This window comes from Vicia villosa, linkage group LG7 (genome assembly GCF_029867415.1).
Source record: "Vicia villosa cultivar HV-30 ecotype Madison, WI linkage group LG7, Vvil1.0, whole genome shotgun sequence".
Classification (NCBI taxonomy): domain Eukaryota; kingdom Viridiplantae; phylum Streptophyta; class Magnoliopsida; order Fabales; family Fabaceae; genus Vicia; species Vicia villosa.
In genome coordinates, this window is record NC_081186.1 from 89580153 (window position 1) to 89599952 (window position 19800).

The 19800-nt window shown below is 37.1% G+C and overlaps 1 protein-coding gene across 1 annotated transcript; it reads right to left on the reverse strand.

Annotated features, from left to right (window-relative positions):
- Nucleotides 1–4675: 4675 nt before the first annotated feature.
- On the reverse strand, nt 4676–5702 carry LOC131617775 (protein TIC 20-v, chloroplastic). Its single transcript, XM_058889029.1, has one exon. The coding sequence runs from the start codon at nt 5573–5575 to the stop codon at nt 4937–4939; it is 639 nt and encodes a 212-aa protein (XP_058745012.1). The 5' UTR covers nt 5576–5702; the 3' UTR covers nt 4676–4936.
- Nucleotides 5703–19800: the final 14098 nt, after the last annotated feature.

Below are 19800 nucleotides of genomic sequence, written 5' to 3' on the forward strand. Positions count from 1 at the left end.
AAGAATAAAATAAAAAAATGTAAATTTTACATCAATTCTAAACGTGCAATATGAACCGAATAAATCCATATAGAAGAAAGTTCTTTGTGTAAAAAAAGACTACAAAAAAATCATGGATTGTGTGTTGTGTTGGATTATAAACATCATTTTATCTACTGGGCGAAAAAACTATCTATTCAACTAAGAGGAGTGCTAGCAACACTCTCTTTTAAACACTCTCTCAAGCACTCACTTTCTTATTGGTTGAAACATGTGTGGGCTCCTCATTTTGAAAATAGGTCCCACATAAAGTAGTAGGACTCACACATATTTCAACCAATAAAAAAGTGAGTGTTTGAGAGAGTGTTCAAAAGAGAGTGTTGCTAGCATTTCTCATTCAACTAATAAAGTGTTACTCCATTTTGGTTTTAATGGTATACTTCAAAGAAAGTTCAAGATAGATATAAAAATAAATTGGAAAAGACATAGAAATAAATGGATTTAGTAAAGAGGGTAGGTGCGGGCCAACCGCAAACCCGCTCATTCAACCCAAGTCAACCTTTATTTTTATCAACTCAATCATGTACGGATTTAATCCGAACCAATTCATTCAAGTATTTAGTTCGGATAACGGATTTGAAGTTTTAAACCCACAAATCTAACCTATTAACATGTCACTCTATTTTTATTTTTTATTCTATTTATAAATTATCTAGCATAAATCTTACATTGCATATATTTCTATAAATATAATTATAGTTTTTATTAAATGTAAAAATCTAAGTTTAAATAAATTTGAGAGATCAAATTTATTTATTTGAAGAGAGATATATATCTTACATTTTAAATTATATTTTACACTATTTGTATATTTTTTTTACTTGATCTGAATCGTAAAAAAATTTTCAGGTATTAAATAATAAATTTTATTTTAATTAAATACAAAATTTTATGAATTTTTTTAATGTTTGTTTAAACTAAATGTGTTCATTAAATTGATATTTCATTTAAAATTTATAAATTATAATTAGCGGGTGACCCACAAACCCAATCCAAGTGGGTTGGTTTGGTTCAGGTTTAGTCTTAGAATACGGGTTGAATACTCAACCTAAATCAAAGACTATTGATTGGGTCGAATATTGGATTTAATCAAATTAGACTCAACCCAACCCGTGAACACCTCGTAAAGAGAATGTGTGAAAATTCTCTCTCTCTCTCTCTCTCTCTCTCTATATATATATATCTCTCTCTCTCTCTCTCTCGATCTACTTTTTTTGTTTGGTAAAAAAAGGGCTAAGCCCAAGAAAGAAAGAGGCTGAACAGGACATAACCTAGGAGCGATAATTCTTATCCTATCAACAACCAACAGACACCTAACAAAACTAGGAGCAACTGTATAATCAACAAAATTGTGAGTTAAAACACATCCTTCATTAGCCAATGCATCTGTACACTTGTTTGCTTTCCGATAAGAGTGACTAATTTGAGCATCTTCATGAAGTTCAATCAAACGAAGAATTTGCTTTAGCAAAGCATAACCTTCAACGCTATCAGACGAACCTTTCGTAATAACATCCATAACCAAAACAGAATCCACGTTCAACTTCATCTTGTTCTGGCATATCTTGAGAGTATATTTGAGACCTTCAAATGTTATAAAAGCATAACAATCCCATGTATATTTTATAAAACCTCCTAGCCAGTTGTCATTAGCATCTCTCACCACTCCTCCGCATCGTGAAGTCACCCTCTATTGTAGTGTTTAGAATACTTTATAAATGTATATAAAACACTTCCTTAATTATAGTCTATAAATAGAAAAAAATTATCATCTAGTAATCAAGCAAATAGAAAGTAAATAAATTTGTAAAGTATCCTCTCAATTAATAGTAATAATTATCCTCTCAAATAGTCTCTTCTTTTAATTCTTTACAAATTTAAATACAGTAGTTTAGAGGATGAGATTGTCCTCACATATTTAGTTGTACGCCCAACATCCTGAAAACTTAAGTAATGTGGGACTTCAAACAAACTCCAATAACACAACTATAAACTTCAACATCCAACTGCACGTCTAGCGTGAGCCTGAGTCAAATTCACACATTGTAGTCCTTAACCCTAAGATTTTGTTCAAAGAATGAGGTTGTCTTCATATTTTTATAAAATCTACAACCCGAGAACATGTGAAACTTCAAACAAAATTAGGCATGTGTATCTTAAGTCATCATCAGCACACACAAAAACATATATTCTTCCACTCAAATTTTCTACCTGTATGGACCCCATGAGATCCACGTGAAATAACCTCAGGACCTTTAAGGTGGTAAGATGTCATAGCATTTTGTGTGACATCTTGGTTTGTTTACCTATCTGACAATCTCTACAAATTTTTCCTTCTTCAATCTTAAGATTAGGCAAGCCACTAATAGATTTTTCAGATATGATATTCCTCAAACTTCTAAGATTTAAATAACCAAGTATTTTGTGTTACAACTTGGTTTCATCTCTTTAGTGATCAGGCGGGTTGGAGATTGATCCTTTGATTGAGAGCATCACATGTAACAATTGTCGGATGATTTGGCACCCTTTAGGTGAAAACTAAATTTTCAATTTTAAATGTCAAAAATTTTCTTTTTCTCACGTGTCACTATCAGTAAAATACCTATTTTATAATTGTCTTTATTTTTTACGTAAATTTCTTATTTTCAAATGTCAAAATTTCTCTTTTTCTCACGAGTTACTATCAACAAAATGTGTATTTTGTTTTAATAAACAATTGTCTTTATTTTAGACGCAAAATTCTTATTTTCAAATGTTAAAGTTTATCTTTTTCTCATGGGTCACTATCAACAAAATACGTATTTTATTTTAATTGATAATTACCTTTATTTGAGACACTAAATTTTTATTTTAAAATGTCAAAATTTCTTCTTTTTTTTTTCAACGGGTCACTATCATCAAAATACTTTATTTTTATTTTAATTAACAATTACTTTTATTTAAGACACAATTTTTTTTCTTTCTCCATTTTTTTCGTATGATTATTTAATACAACTGAGTTTATATTGTATTAAATAAATTTATATTGCACAAATATTTTACTAATATAATTTTAATGTTGAGAGACTACTTACTAGCAACTTGTATAGTCGTTGTTAAGATGTTTGAACTATAATTGTAAAACTAAAAGAGAGTTAGTTCTCTTAAACTCATTTAACATATAAGTTGCAAGTTAAACCTAAAATAAAATCTTTAGTGTAGTAGTCGTAATTTTAACCAAATCATGATAAATCCATTATGCTATTTCTTTATCCTCTAACTTCTTTTTTCTTTTTTTCATATTTTCTTATATGTTACCTTCTTCATCTAATCTCTTCTTTAAAAAAATCCTTTAAAACTTGTTTTATTTAGTCTAATTTTGAAAACAGTAGTTTAGTAAAAGTCAATTATTGGAAAGTGGAAAATTTAGTTAGATGGTGTAAGTTATAAATTATGCAACTTGATCCATAACGTAGTGAGATTTAGCCTAGTTTTGGTAACCAAATTGGTTATATTGATCTTATCACGAAGAAACTTCTAATAGTTGCTTCACATTTAACATGTATTGCACTCTTACACTTATGAAACCATTGTTACAATGATAGCAATTTCTGCTGCACTTACCAAGTAGATCCCAACATCACAATGAAGATCAATATATCCCTTTAGAATTGTCACATATATTACCTTTGATCAAAGGATATGGATTCTTTATGCTAGGAGTCCAACTCAACGAAGAAAAAGTAACCAAATGTATCTTGAGACCTAATTTCCAAGGGTCCTCATGCTTCAAGGTTATTGAGTATTAACTTTTCCTTGCACAAAAACTAACCATCATAAACATTTTTGGTTTCAGACTTCGAGAAAATGGCATAGAAAATTGGTTTGACACTATCCATAATTTTTACCGAAGAGATCTCGAAACCGGTAAAAAGGCATACCCAAAAGCATAGTAAATTTGTAATTAATCTATATAATTTACAAGAACCTTGTATATGCATGCAGTGTGATGGGAGAAGAACAATATGTTTTATTTGGTACTTTAGTTTAAAGGAGAACCATTGATTTCCCTCAGTTTAATGGGTTGCCTTCAATCCAGATAAGCCATATGGATAAACAGAACATAGAGAAAAGACTATTAACATTTGCAAATCACCACTATGCTTCCTCTTCTTCCTAATACAAACCTATGGTTTTAAACTGTGGACTGCAACACAAGGCTATTGTATTGGCTTTGAAAATTACAGTAAAGAGTAGATTGCAAATTAACAAACACAACATCGAACAACCACGATAAACGGCAATGGGCCTCAAAAACCAATATCCTTAGTATTCTTTTAAAAAATAACAGTCTGTCAAAGTACTGGGCCGTCTTAATTTATTGGAGACACAGTGCAGTGCTCTCAATTTAGCTAAGGTTCAATCGTAGCAAAACCTATAAGAACCCTATTTAGCCATGGTTTAATTATGGTAAATGTGTAATGAACTCATAATTAACAACCGTTAATCGGGGCTAAATTGAAGTATCACTGATGTAGCCCGTCTTACACAACCTTATCACCAGACTTGTTAATTATAGCTCAAAGGTTTGACGCTCAAACTAAAAACCAACAATGTAATAAGAACTAAATTTCATTCAATGCAGAAGTTCTACTCAATCAACAACATATAAGTTCTATTCCATCCACAACAATATATAAAGGGAAGTTTCTCATTGTTACAAATTCACCAAAAACTGAAGCCAGACTACAAAATTCCTGAATTTGAAACTCATAAGAATCAACAACACATCAAAACAAGAAACAATTAAAACATTCTAGGATTGCTATTAATGAAGTGAAAAAGCAATCTTTTTTCCACTACCAAATACTGAATTTCAACAAGTTTCTATACAATTACAAATAAAACCGAACCGAATTCAAAGAACTTGCCTATCAGCTGCATCAGCAACAATAGGCAACCTAGGCAACTGCCCCAAAATGCAAGAAGAAGAACCATAAATCAAACAAACCAACAGGAACAAAAACACAGTACTATCCAAACTCATCACCAAATCCAACCCAATCCCACCTTTAGGATTAAACCCTCTTTCCAAAAGGTCAGGAAAAATCAACAGCACATCAAGCACAATAGCTTGCATTGTATTGAACCTCACATATCTACTGAAATTAGGGTTTCTGACAACAAAAAAGTAAAGGGTCAAAAACACAAGAAACCCATTAAAGGGAAAACTCTTAAAAACCCTAATTGCAGGAATCAATGGCTCAACAATGGCTTGAATAGGATAGAATTGAGTGATTACAAATTTTCCATACTGTATGCCATCAAAAAAGGGGTAGAAGTAACAAAGGGCGGAAATTAAACGGTCAGAAGCATCGGCTGAGTCACTGTCATTGGATTTGGCGACAATTAGGGTTCTGAGTTTGTTGGATTTTGGGAATTTTTTGGGGAGAAAGTTTATAGTGAGAAGTGAAGAGGGGTTTGAAGAGGAGAGGAGAAAGGAGGATTGAAGAGGTCTGTGTGAGAGATTGAGAGAGGATATAGCAAGAGCTGCCATGGTTAAAGGTTGAAAAATGGAAGAAAGTTTTGATTTTTGGGTGAATGGATGAATGAATGAATGGTAGTTTGGGAGGGTAAGGTAAAGAGATGAGGAAATGGAAGAAGAACAAGAGAACGTGTTTCTCTTTCAAACTAGTGTTTTAATTTTCAATAAATAAATTTAAATAAAAATTATAGCCAAATATAAAATTTAAGTATTAAAAAAATTTTAATGGAAATACACGGATAGTGTAAAGCATTTTTACATATGAAATTATAATCGTTAATTTTTACACAAATTTGACTTTTTATTTTTAAAATCACTTATAAATTCTTTTTAAGGGTTGTGGTGTACTGATCGTGTAAAATATTTTACACTGATTGTGCACAATCTTTAAACTCTTAAAAAAATTTAACCATATTTATGAAAGATAATATTTTTGAAAAACTCTTATCACACCTATTAGGGTTCTTATGCACCATGTGTGTTTCTAAAATTGTCTCTATGTAACATGTTTTCGTAGATGTATTTTCGGAAGCATTTTTTTTTTATATTTGCGTGAAAACATTCCGTAAATGCATATACGGAAAACTTCCTTAAGTTTATATACGGAATAAACCAGATACAGAATATCAGAAAAATAACATTTGTAACGATAAAAACAACATTCATAGATTAAAATCGACATTACATCGATAATTTAAACAACAAATTAAACATTACATTTCAATAACCCGGTGGACGCTTGCACATCTCTAAGATTTGCGCCGTTCTTTGCACCGTAGCTAAGAACTCAGGCGGAATTTTCTCTTCGAAACCGAAATACGTTCGCCACATCGCCAAAACATCCGCTCGGTTCTTGAGCTCAAAGTTGTTGTAAACGACGTTCCCTTCGTTGTCAAATGAAGGTGAACGATACTCGAGCTTCACAACCTTTCGTTTGTCACTGTATGGTAGGTGATAGTGAATTTCTTCAATGATACATCGAGCGAGGTGTACTCGTTGAGTTTGAACGTCCGTCCGAGTGTTCTACCGTCGGAGAAAGAGACACTTGCGATGTACCAACAGACGTTGTACTCATAGTGAGTTATATTTGTCTTTGTGTGAAATACAACATTAGAAAACCCAAATTTATAGAAAACTTATGTGAATATGGACCATCCATTTTGTGTCACAGAATGTTCCATAGGTATATCCACGGAAGAAACCTAGATATTTTGTTTTCGTAGGTGTACCTACGAAAAAAACCCATATTTTTCAAATTTAGAGTCTTTCGTAGATACATCTACGGAACTTTCCCTATAAGTTTTTTCAGCAGAACAAAATAAAATTAGCAGTGCAAAATTTATAAAGACATAAGCACATACTAAACCTTCCATTAGAAGAAACAGAATGCATCTCAGCTACTAGTTGTTGCACACAACTACTCTGGATGAAGTATTAACTAAAGGATTATTAGATTTCAGGAAGAAGTATTTCTATGTTCTATGATAATGTTGCTGCTATTTGCTTGAAAATAATCCAGTTCAAAATTCAAGAACCAAGAACATTAAATAGTATTTATGTCATTTTTTTATTCACAGAAAGGAGAACAGTGAGTAGGTGGGACTATCCTTCTTGAATTTCACTATTCTTTGTGTGTGATTAGGTTAATGGAACATATCATTCAGTACCCTTCCAAGCCTATAATTTTTTACGTAAATGTTATTCGTGCTCCTTGGTAACTAAAATTTACTTGGACAATCCTTCAGTGTACTCGGATTTAGCATAATCAGATAAGTATGAGATGACTAAAGAAATGAGAGGTCCCTCTGATGCTTGGAGATTCTTCATCTTACCCTTTACTAATAGAGTCAATGAAGAGTTTTTTTATCCCGATTTCCTAATGTTTAATGTGAAGGAAATGATTTTCTTCCTCCTATTTATCACCTTTGAAAAATAAGTTCAATGTTAACTCGTGGTGGTGCTTTCACATTTGTACCTCAATTATTAGGCATTTATAAGAGTGTTCCAACCAATTTGTCAATACTAAAAACGAGGATTACCACATATTTCTTATATCTTTTACTTTTACCTAAAAAGTGATCGATATACATATTTATAACTTATAAAACCTACCCGATCCATAACGGACTCAAAATATGACTCATTAATCAAACAGATCTACAAACCAAACCAACTCGTTCTGAAACCCGCAAACGGCTTGGACCTGTTGAACGAGGACCTCTACTGTTGGATTGGACGTGGCCGTCAGACGCGAACACCGTCGACGATAAGTTTCCGCCACATACATGCAAACGACTTGGACCTGCTTAACGAGGACCTCCGCTACTGGATTGGACGTCGCCGTCAGACCCGAATACCGCCGTCGACGAGTTTCTGCCATCCTTTACAAACTATTACCGCCAACTTCTCCGTCAAATTCTCTCATTCTTTTATATGATTTTGACACTTTCAATTTCTGACAATCTTAAAATATACTTTTCTACTAGAGAGAGACATTTAATTTGGTGGGGGCTAAAAATAGTGTATATATTATTCTTAAAGAAAATTTTATGAATTTAAAATACATAAAAAACTTCAATAATTACAATGATTTTATGTCCATTAGGGAACTAGAATTGATTGGAGGTTGGATGTTGCGAGGTGCAATGGTGGATTGTGCTTCTGATACGGTGAGAAAGAGGCTAACTAGCAAGGTTAACACTCAAGTCAGTATGTAAGTAAGATAAGTGAATGAGATTTGAATTTGAAGTGCACATAGAAAATGGTGTGCCCATCCTTATATAATGGAGCAGTTATAACTACTTACTGATCTTCGAGCGTAGAATAAAGGGAGTTGTTAGATTGATTATGTTAAGAGTCTCACATCGGACAACATGTGTTTATAAGTCGGGGTAATCACCACACCACTAGCTGGTTTGGTATGGTTGAGTTAGATCCAACTACATTTCTTAATATGGTATCAGAGCCTCGTTTAAGATTTGGTGGGCCACCTACTACCAGGTTTATGCTATCAAGCCACATACCATTTATTTGGACGTGAAAAAGTGTATTAAGTGTATTAACAGATTTTGTAGAATTGAATTATGTCCAACCACATTTTTTAACCGATCATGCCTTCAAATTTCCAAAAAATTAACCAAAGATAACACTTACGAGAAATTCTTTGGCCACCTCCCTATCTTCTAGTCCACCTCCGGTGAAAACCCCATTATACCCCTGACTTCGGAAATGAACTTCCGAAATGCATGAAAAAGGTGTTTTCGGAAGTTCATCTCCGTAAGCGCCTTTTTTTTTGAAAAAAATGTCTTATTTCGGAAGTTCATTTCCGAAACTACAATTTCGGAAATGAACTTCCGAAATAAGACGCGTTCTGCAGATTAAGCAGAACTCTCCCCCTCCCCCAAATCATTTACCCTAATCATCATCAAACACTTCCATAGGCGAAATTTCTGCAGAAGCAAGTGTGAAGTAGCCAAACTCTTCTTCCAAACTCAACCAAACTCATCATTAAACACTAATTGGTAAGTTTATCATTGTTTTTTCAAGTTTTAGATCTATTTGATTAAACTATATTAGGGTGTTTAGAATCTGAAAAAATGACATTAAGATAGCTTAGTACTGATATTAGGATGTTTAGTAGGCAAAAAAATGGATTTGGTTTAGGTTTTTGGGTCTGCCATTGGAGGTTGCAGAGAAGCTCTGCGTGGGGGTGTTTCGGAAGTTCATTTCCGAAAACACCTCCATCCCAGTTTTCGGAAATGAACTTCCGAACTGTACCAGAAGTTCATTTTTTTTTGTTTTTTCATTTGTCTCGCATATTAATCGATTTCGATTGTTTACAGGATCATGTCAGACCAGCCAGCACGCATCAGACAGGGGAGAGAGTCCCAAACTGCGTCGGCTAGACGCGAGCGGGCGACGGCGCATCTGGCATCGACCCAGGGACGGGGGCAGGGACGGGGACGCCGTGTCCGCGTTCCACAGGACTGGGTGGAGAGTTCATCTGCTTCAGGCTCTAGGAGTAGGCTGGCTCAGGTATCTTCTTCCCGCCAGCGAGAGGAGGAGGATGAGGATGAGGAGGAGGAGGAGGAGGTCATACCGGATGTTGACCCTCCAGTCGGGAAGGAGGAGGAGCAGGAGGAGCAGGAGGTGGATAGCTTTCCGGGAGGGCCTTTTGACACTTCCCTGCTGATTCACTACCAGGATCACGTCGCTCGGCGGATCTGGGAGGGAGAGGTATTTTTTTTATCTTAGCCGTTTATTTGTCACCATTTTTTATAATTTTACCGTTTATTTCTCGCTTATTTGTTTTTTTTGTAACAGGAGAGAGAGCCATTGAAAATGGTGAACCACTCCAGGAAGATTTTCGGTCTGTTTAAACCAGCAGCTCAGTGGTTTAACGACAATGTGCGAGGTTCAGGGCTTAGCGGGCTCTGCATGACCGGGTACACCACCATCAGCACCGGCATGCAGGGGGCATTTGTGGAGCGCTGGCACAAGGAGACGTCTTCTTTCCACTTGCCGGTGGGGGAGTTGACGATCACCTTGCATGACGTCCAGTGTCTTCTCCACCTGCCTATTAGGGGGCCGCTGTTGGACCACTCCCGGATCCAGAGGGTCGAGGCCATCGAGTGGATGACGCTTTATCTGGGCATGGAGGAGGAGGTTGCTCACTATGAGTGCGTCACGACATCTGGGCCTCACATCCGGTTCACCACACTGAGCGCTTATTTTGAGCACCACCTGGACGCGGCGGCCGATGTCGGGCAGGAGGGTGACGAGCTATTCACACAGTACCACCGCGGCTGCGCTCTCCGGTGCTGGTACATGCATGTGGTAGGCGCTGCATGCTTTGTGGACAAGAGTGCCAGGTACGTCGACGTGGCCTACCTCCGCTATTTCATGGACCTGGATACCGTTCACCAGTGGAACTGGGGGTCAGCTACTCTGGCATATCTCTACCAGAAGCTGAATGAGGCCTCCAACTGGAGGACGAGGCAGTTGGTCGGATCCTGCACACTGCTTACGGTACGTTTTATTTTAATACATTATTGTATTTATTTATTTATATATGTTTCGTATTTAATTTTAATACATTATCTTGTTTCTGTTTCAGAGCTGGATCATCTCCTACTTCTCCCGCATCCACGGCTTTCACATCGATCCTGCGTACGTGGACGCCATGCCCAGGGCCGCCAGATACGCTCTCCAGAGGGGGAACGATGCGGTGGGACCATACCGTCTGTACTTGGACCGCACGATGCACGACGACGTCACCTGGAGGTCGTTCGTCGACTACGCTCAGATTGTCCCCTTTGACGGCATTGCTCTATATTCAGGCTGGTTAGCATGCGGGACCGGCATCATGGTTCGATATCTCCCTGAGCGGTGCATGCGTCAGTTCGGATTCGTGCAGCGGATACCCAGGTCACCCTTTGAGGCTGCTCCCGACACTGTGACCCGAGTGCAGCTCACTGCCATATGGGCGGAGGGGCAGCAGCATGTGGTACCGCAGGAGTACCGTTTCACTCGGGTCACACAGGACTGGCACAGTGAGGAGGGGTACGTCACATGGTTCTACCGGGTGTCACATCCTCTTCTGAGACCCGACATTCCCGACGCTCCTAGGCCAGCACACGAGGAGATCCTGGAGAACCAGCAGGCCGAGGATGATCACGCCATTGATCTCATGCCGATCTGCCAGCGGATATCGATGCTTGGGCGGGACGCGTTGGATCGAGGTATCGTGGAGCGGGGCGGTCCAGAGGCAGTCGCCGTGATGGAGATGATCGTCACTGATGCGGACCGTGCGGCGACATACAGGCGGCAGAGGAGGTCTCAGGGGGAGAGGTTTAGGCACACCCAGTAGTGGTCGGGTTTATATATTTTTTGTTATCGGATTGTATCTTTAGCACACTGTCATACCCCAAAATTTGCCCACGCTTTTCAAAAATTCAAAACTATTTCAAAAATTGGATTTTTATAAAATCTTGGGTTCATTTACATTGACATTCTGAATTTTATAAATATTCGATTTAAAGTCTATTTTAAAAATATAATAGTTTACTCTTAAATTATTTATATTTTAATAAATAGCAAAATGCTGGCCGATGCTTCATATGCTTTCAATTGGTATTTTATTTTGAACAAATAACATAGCACAAATGGTAAGGAGGTAAGGTTCAAATCCCACTGTTGACATTTTTCCTTTTATTTGTTTTTAACTTTATTTTATTCAAAAAAATCACAAAAATATTTTTTTTATCAATTTAGAATTAATTTTCATTTTTTTAAATTTTAACCTTTATTAGAAATTATTTATCATCATTAAATATCAAAAATAACAAAAAGAATTTATTATTATTACTTCTTTTGTAAATATTGGTTTTGTATCTTGCATTATCATTATTGCATTATCATTATGTTATTATTTAAAAAAATATATGTATTAGCTAATTATCTTTTAAATATTAGGCTATTTCTAGAAGTTAGTTTTGTATTTTAAATATCATTTAACCATAAAATCACAAATCAATCTCTTTAAGTTTTCCAAAACACATGCCCGACAACTTCAATAACATTTCCAAAGCAAATTATTTCTTTCCAAAGCAATGTTCCAACAATAAGAATCACATGAATACCAAAACTTAATGACATTTAATTTGTGCTTTTAATTGATTTCAGGTTGGATATTTCTTTTTGATGATAAAAGAGGCCAATTTCCATTCCTACGCAGGACGTACAGTAACAACATATTCTCTCATCAGCTAACATTTTCACCATACAGGCTAACACACCACTAATCCTAACCGACACTGATCCAAAGAAGAAGAAGAGAGTTGGATCGAAGCCGAAGATCTCCGACGAACATGCCGCTACCAACATCTGGATCCAGCCGTGCATAGCCGCGAAATCGCAAGACGACACATCAACCATACAGCACCGCCATCGGGGAACAACCAGATGCGGAGATCTCCAACCACCCTCCGACCGCGATGCACCACCCTCCGACGCATTCTGTATGTTTAGTTTTCTAATTCTTTTCTGTGATTCATGTGTGGTTTTGTTTTTCTGATAGTCTACGGTACTGATAATGTATATTTGGTCTTTTTTGTTTTATTATTTTTCTAACATGCCAAGTGTCTAACTTTAATTGGCTGGGAAATAATTTGAAAAGTCAAAGATTCATCACTAATTTGTTTTATTGATAGCATGTGATTTGTTACATAACTCTTTTTCTAATGTATACTAGTTTGCTTTTTATGATGAGACTATGTCCATAGCTTCCTTTGGTAAATGAGAAAAATTAGGAAAAGAATAATTTTGCTGATGCTAGGAAGTGGGACGCACCCCATTTGAATTTTTTTATTTTTTATTTTCTATTAAGTTTAGTCATTACTAATAATTTCAGTTTGTAATGAAAGATTAATTTAGTTTCAAGTTCTAGAATCAATTTAGTTTATTTATTTTAATAATAAAAAACGCAAAAACATTTTGATTAGTCTCTTTATTAAATATCAAAATTCAAAAAAAATATATATTTTAAAGTTAAAATTTTAGATTTTCCTTTTCATATTAAAAAATATAAAAAAAATTTATCATCTCAAGATTTTATTTTTCATATTATTAAAAACTCAAAAATATGTTATTTTTATTTTCCTACTTTAATATGATTAGTTTTATATTTTTTCCTGCTAATTATAATTAATATTTGTGAGTATTTTTGTCATTTGTATTCATGCCTTATCATTTTATCCATACTAACGTTTTTTTTTATTGTGAGGTACTATCTTGGTCCTATGGACCGTTGTGGACATTCATAAATCTCCTATGACTTTGTACATTTAACATTTAATTCCTCGCATTTTTTTTCAAATATTGTAACTGCTTATGGAATGTAATAGTAACGTAGGACCCTTTATTTTCCGCACCTCCTTATGTAATCCCCCATCCCAAAGCCATGTAATAGCGTAGGAACTTTACATTCCGCAGTTTATTTCCTGTACATATTAACTGCTATAACTGTTAGATGTATGTTAATAGGATTGTATGGAAAGACTAAAACTAAACATAGCTAACCTAATTTCAAAGATAAAATAATTGAATCTGACACACATCGCACTCACTCACCTCTAGGGTACGCCTCTCTCGTTGCCTTCGGAAATAAAAGGTCGTGTCCCTCGAAATGTAGAGGTACCCATTAGCAAATGTCCCTCAAGATAAAATCGTCACTAAGTCCCTCGATGACCCTCAATTGTTGCGTACGAAAAAGTGACGATCGTCCCTTTGAAATTGCTAAAGGTACCTCTACCTGTTTCCTTCAAAACGACCTCGATGACCCTTCGATGACCCGCACGTCCAATATAACAAGGACTACCTACTCCTACATAGTATGGATAGTCCTGGGAACTTTAAAATTTACAGAAAAAGACCAGTCAAATAGGGTAGTGCTCTTAAACTGCCCAGCTCACTAAAAATATCTTTTCAATATCATTTCAAAAAAACTAAGGCTACGCATTTACGCTAAAGTCCTTATGCTCCTTTCGAAACAAACAAACAACATGAGCTAAGCAAGTTAAGAGCCCGTAGATAACTACGGATGAAAAGGGTGCTTGCACCTTCCCTTTTCATAACTTACCCCCCGAGCCCGTTTTCTTTCAAAAAGGTCTTTTTCTGTACTTTTTACCTTTCCTAACATTGGACAAAATAAAAGTCGGTGGCGACTCATGCTCACTGCAACATTGTTTGCGAAATAAAAATAAAAGTCAGTTCACCGTGTTACAGAACTGGCGACTCTGCTGGGGAGTCTTTAAGAGGGGTTCACCTTAGGGCTTAGTTCATTATAAATGTTTTTAATTGTTTGTTTGTATGCTTTATTTTTAAGGGAATTGCTTGGGTTTGTTATTGTGTGAAAGGTCCTACACCCGGATCTAGTGTACCTTAAGTATGTGGCATGAGACCAGGGAAACTGTACGACATGTATCGTTATGGTTGAACTGGTGGCCACCGTTAGTGCGACGCTTTGGTTTGTCCTGATGGCCCTTGAATCTGATCGAGGAGACATTTGGCTGCCACGTGGTGTCATTAAGCACTAATTCGCCCTTAGAACCGTAGTTGAACTTGACTTTGGCCTATAGGAAGTAGTGAGATGGCTGGCTTTGGATTCATGACTGAAGCCGGTTGATACTCGATGCTACACTCATTGAGATTGGACTCTAGGGATCTTTTTGGCTGGCCGATTGAGTGCCATGTTGAGATAATGCCCGCGAGAAAGATCAGGGATATGAGCACCATAGAACCCGGTTACTCTTTTAGGACAGGTTGAACCAACTAAACTTCAGTGGGAGGGTATTTACCTATGAACTTCATGCGGGCCTTTAAACCTAAGGACAATTGTGTGAGTTGTTTGTATGTGCTGCTAACCCTTTGGTTTCCTTGCAGGATATGTTTATCCCCTAACCGCTTGGTTTCCTCGCAGGATTTATTTATATCCTAACCATTTGGTTTCCTCGCAGGGTTTGTTTATACCCTAACTGTTTGGTTTCCTTGCAGGATTTGTGTGTACACTAACAACTTGAACTCTTTATAGGACTTACCCGTCCTCATCACCTAACTAACCTTTTTCAAGGATCTCAAGTATTTAGGGCGCACAATTCCAGGTGCTATCATCAAGAGCCAGATTCCTAACAGGGGGCAAGAGGATTTATTTTCCTCTAGCCAGATACCTTCAAACTCAAAGGTATAGATCATATCAAGGGGCAAGAGGATTTATTTTCCTCTAGCCAAATGCCTTCAAACTCAAAAGTACAATTCCTATCAGGGGGCAAGAGGATTTATTTTCCTCTAGCCAAATGCCTTCAAACTCAAAAGTACAATTCCTATCAGGGGGCAAGAGGATTTATTTTCCTTTAGCCATATGCCTTTAAACTCAAAAGTATTATACCCCGAATCAGAGGCTATGACCCACTGGATATGGTGAGCCTGATTCTTAAAGAAGGACGTTCAGAGATGGAAGTCGTAGTTCTTCAACAAAGCTGCAACTACATTTCAATGTTGCAAATTGGGTTCCAAAAAGATCCTTGAAAACATTGCATATGCATTTGCATACATATCATTGCATAACAGGTTTCCAGACAACGAGCTTATCATTTTTTGCCTCAAATCCCTAAAGCTTGATACTTACAACTCCTTTGTGGCTTCGTCAGAATCTTCTTCTTAGAAGTAATCTGTAGTTCAGATACGAACACTTGGTTTGATTTCCTCTCTGGGGCACTTGGTCAGTCGATCGATAATTGCCAACCAGTTCGAGATAAGGTACAAGACTTGATTGATGCAAAGGCTATCATATTCACACTTGCAGGCCAAATTTGAAGTTCTCCTTCGACTCAATGGACCTTCTGAAGCAATAAGTCCATACGGAGAAAATCTCCTCAATGTTGGCAATTCGTAATTTCATGCATTTTCATGCGTAATATTTCTTGTTCTTGTTCAATACTGTCTATATGCTATACTTGTTTGTTTTTGAACTATAATAACGATGCATTGGATATGTTTGTCTTGAAAAAATTCATTCGCTCTTGCTCTAATGTGTTTTTATTTGCTTGTGATACCAAACTCTCAGTGATAAAGCATGATGACTCTGAAGGGAGAATGACGAACGCATAATACCAATAATCTCAAATGGTGTGCTTTCGAGTAAAACCCTGTTGATGATGTACAGGCATTGTTTCAAATTCCCAAACACTGGAGATATAAGGAAGTTAATCCCTTGTCGACCCCTTTGAGCCTTGAAGTAGGAGTTTTCTTTTCTATATGAAAAACCCTCATATTTAACCTAGGGGCAGGGTAGTGTTCAGTTAACCTGATCGAGTGTTCAAATTCACCAGGAGTTCGCATCTAAGGCATACACCAATGGTTATCCTTCAAAAAGTCGAGGAAATTCGAAATTGCAATGGTCAAAATATGACGACACCACGACGGCTATCCCTCGTCAACCAAGAAGTGAGGCAGTCACGGTCTTTCTAACGAATCAAATATGTCTTAGGGTCATACGACTTATTCAAAGAAGAAAAAAAAAGAAAAATTAAAAGAAAAGAAAGCCCGCTAAGTCAACAAACTTGAAAACAAATGACTTAGGCAAAAATTTGGGCATCCCGCTGGACATCAAAATCAAAAGAATTTGTCCAAGCAAAAGTTAGGAAAAAAGAGATCCTCAACAAAAGGGCAAAGTCGTGTGAATATAAATTCAAAGAACAAGTCCTGTGATCAGACAGAAAATATGAAAGGTAAAGTGACTGCCATGTCCAAATACCTAATTGATACCTCAATCGTCTCAAACTCCTCTTGAAGGATGAATACTCGCATCGAGTTAACTGAACTTAGGTTGGAGAACATCACGAAGGGGGTGGGCACCAATAAAATTTTGAGCCTAAAAATCCTTTTTTTTTTCTAAAAACCGTGAACCTGGCCGCATTACAACCCTCAAAAGTCCTAATTGAAGCAGGGTTAATTCGAATGCATACTGTAAACGAGAATACGGTAAACCGACTCCTAGGAGTTTTGCTAAACGCTTGAGTTGGTATCACACCATCTTTCAAAAAAAAATCGATGTTTGACATCCTTTCAAAAAAAAAAAAAACTTTTTTTTAAAACTTCAGGACAAACATGAACTTTGCATTAGATTTATATTTCTCATACTAAACATTCTTTGCATATGAACAAGTACTTGATACCAGGAAAACTTCCATCATGAGCTGCAGATGAAAAGTTTAACCCTCTCAAGGGACAAGTCGTCTTCGGAACTCCGTTGAGTTCGAGCATGAACATCTCAAATTATAATCACCCTCAGGGGCAGAAAAACGGTTGAAATACCCCATGGACTAAGCGTTCAGATATTCGGGGCAATCAAGCCAAGATTCAAAGGATCTCTCAAAACTGCTGAAATTGCCAGGAGCCTTCACCCAAGCACAACTAGAATTACCTCCAACCCTGATCAACCAGAGGCATGATTTCTAAGTTCATGATACAGGGGCATGTTGCTTATGATAGCACGAATATCAGAAAGTCCCCCCGATAGATAAAGCTGCAGAGACGTCTCGTACGCCCGACTCAGTTAGTCAAAAGCTTGTATATACAAGGGGCATGACATATCTCATTCATCAGGGGCAATCAAGTCAAGATTCCGAGAATCTCTCAAAGATGCAAAAAACAATCAGGGGCATGTATCCAAGTAAATCTTAGTCTATTTCCAATCAACATGGGGCATTGTCCTGGGCCAATGATTACGAGGGGCATGACGCCCATAGTGCACATCTCATAAAGTCCTCGCGAGGCGAATCTTTCCGAAGTCCCTACTAACTGGGGCAAATCTATGCAAGTCCAGTTTGACAGCTTGATCAATACTCAGTAGGGTGTCCTAAATCGAATGGTAGTTACTACAATACTGGGGGCAATTTTCAAGACACCCATGTCTCCCCACAGAGCCGGGTTCACAAGATCATATCCCCACAGAGTAATCCTCAAAGAAGATATATTTGAACATACTCGTCCCGACAAAGACATGGCTCCCCACTAGAGTTTACATCTTCAACACCACCGGTTCTCCGACACGTTGCTCTTCTCCAACACTGCTTACTAATATCTTTATCTCCAGTCAGGGTACATCAAGTTACTGGTTATCCCCAAGCAGGAATCATAAATTCCCAGCTGAGCATCTTCAAAACAAGATCAGACATCAAAACCACAAAGGCATAGAGATTTATTTTCTCAATAAAGACAACATAAATCATATTCACATATCATATGGCATAAACATATTCATACATTGCATGCATTACCTCATAATGAATTCATCCATAACATACAAAGTTTCTCTTTTATTCTGAGGGACTCATTACATAATACATGCATTATGACATTGCATAACTATACCTATTGCAGGATACAGGCACAGACAAATGAACGAAATCTCCAACTTTCCAAGATCTAATTCAGCTACTACGAATAGTACTGACACGGTCAACGCTCGAAGATCTAATTCATTTACCACGAACGGTAATGACACGATCACTTTCAAAGATCTAATTCAGTTACTACGAATAGTACTGACACGGTCAACGCTCGAAGATCTAATTCATTTACCACGAACGGTAATAACACGATCACTTTCAAAGATCTAATTCAGTTACTACGAACGGTACTGACACGGTCAACGCTCAAAGATCTAATTCATTTACCACGAACGGTAATGACACGATCATTTTCAAAGATCTAATTCAGTTACTACAAACGGTACTGACACGGTCAACTCCCAGAGATCTAATTCTATCATCACGAACGGTGTAGACACGATCACTGACCTTCCCAGTCTAATTCAGTTACTACGAACGGTACTGACACGACAAGAGAATCTAATTCTATCATCACGAACGATGTAGACACGATTATCTCTCTAAGATCTAATTCGGTTACTACGAATGGTGCTGACACGATCGACCTTTAAAGAGATCTAATTCCATCATCACGAACAATGTGGATACGATCAACTATTTCCTAAGTCTAATTCAGTTACTACGAACGGTGCTGACACGACCAACTCTCAAAGATCTAATTCATCTACTACGAACGGTAATGACACGATCAACATTTAAATACTCCTCAACACAGGGGATCAGTCTAACGCACGACTTATCCTCCAACCTAACGCACGACTCATTCCTTCAACCTAACGCACGGTTTTCCAGACATCTGCTGATGCAAGCTAGACCCAGTCTAACGTACGACTTAACCTAAATCTTTTCCTCAGAAACAGTCTAATGTACGACACATTCTGACTCTTAAGTATATCAAGTCAGATGGCATCTTCAAGCCCATCTCCATCATACATCTTCTCGACACACCTGGATGGCATCTCTAAGCCCATCACCGACAATGGAGTCACAAACTGATCATGACAATGGAGTCAAAATGATCACGGCAAGGGAGCCATCAATATAGTCCCAATTCTTAGTAACAAGAGGTGGTCAAGACAATGAAGTCAACGACCTAACCTTAATGCTTCGGCAATGGAGCCAACAATTCAATTCAAAAACAATTCAGAGGAGATTGAGGATAAGCAAGTCAGATACAGCCTAAGGAACGGTTCATTCTAATGTTCTCATGTACTCATCATCTTTAGATGCAGTCTAATGTACGACTACACTCTGACTTTCATACCATCAAAAGACCAGTGGCATCTT

Coding starts and splice junctions, on each gene's coding strand:
- LOC131617775 (XM_058889029.1), bottom strand. CDS start 5,575: ATGGCAGCTCTTGCTATATCCTCTCTCAATCTCTCACACAGACCTCTT.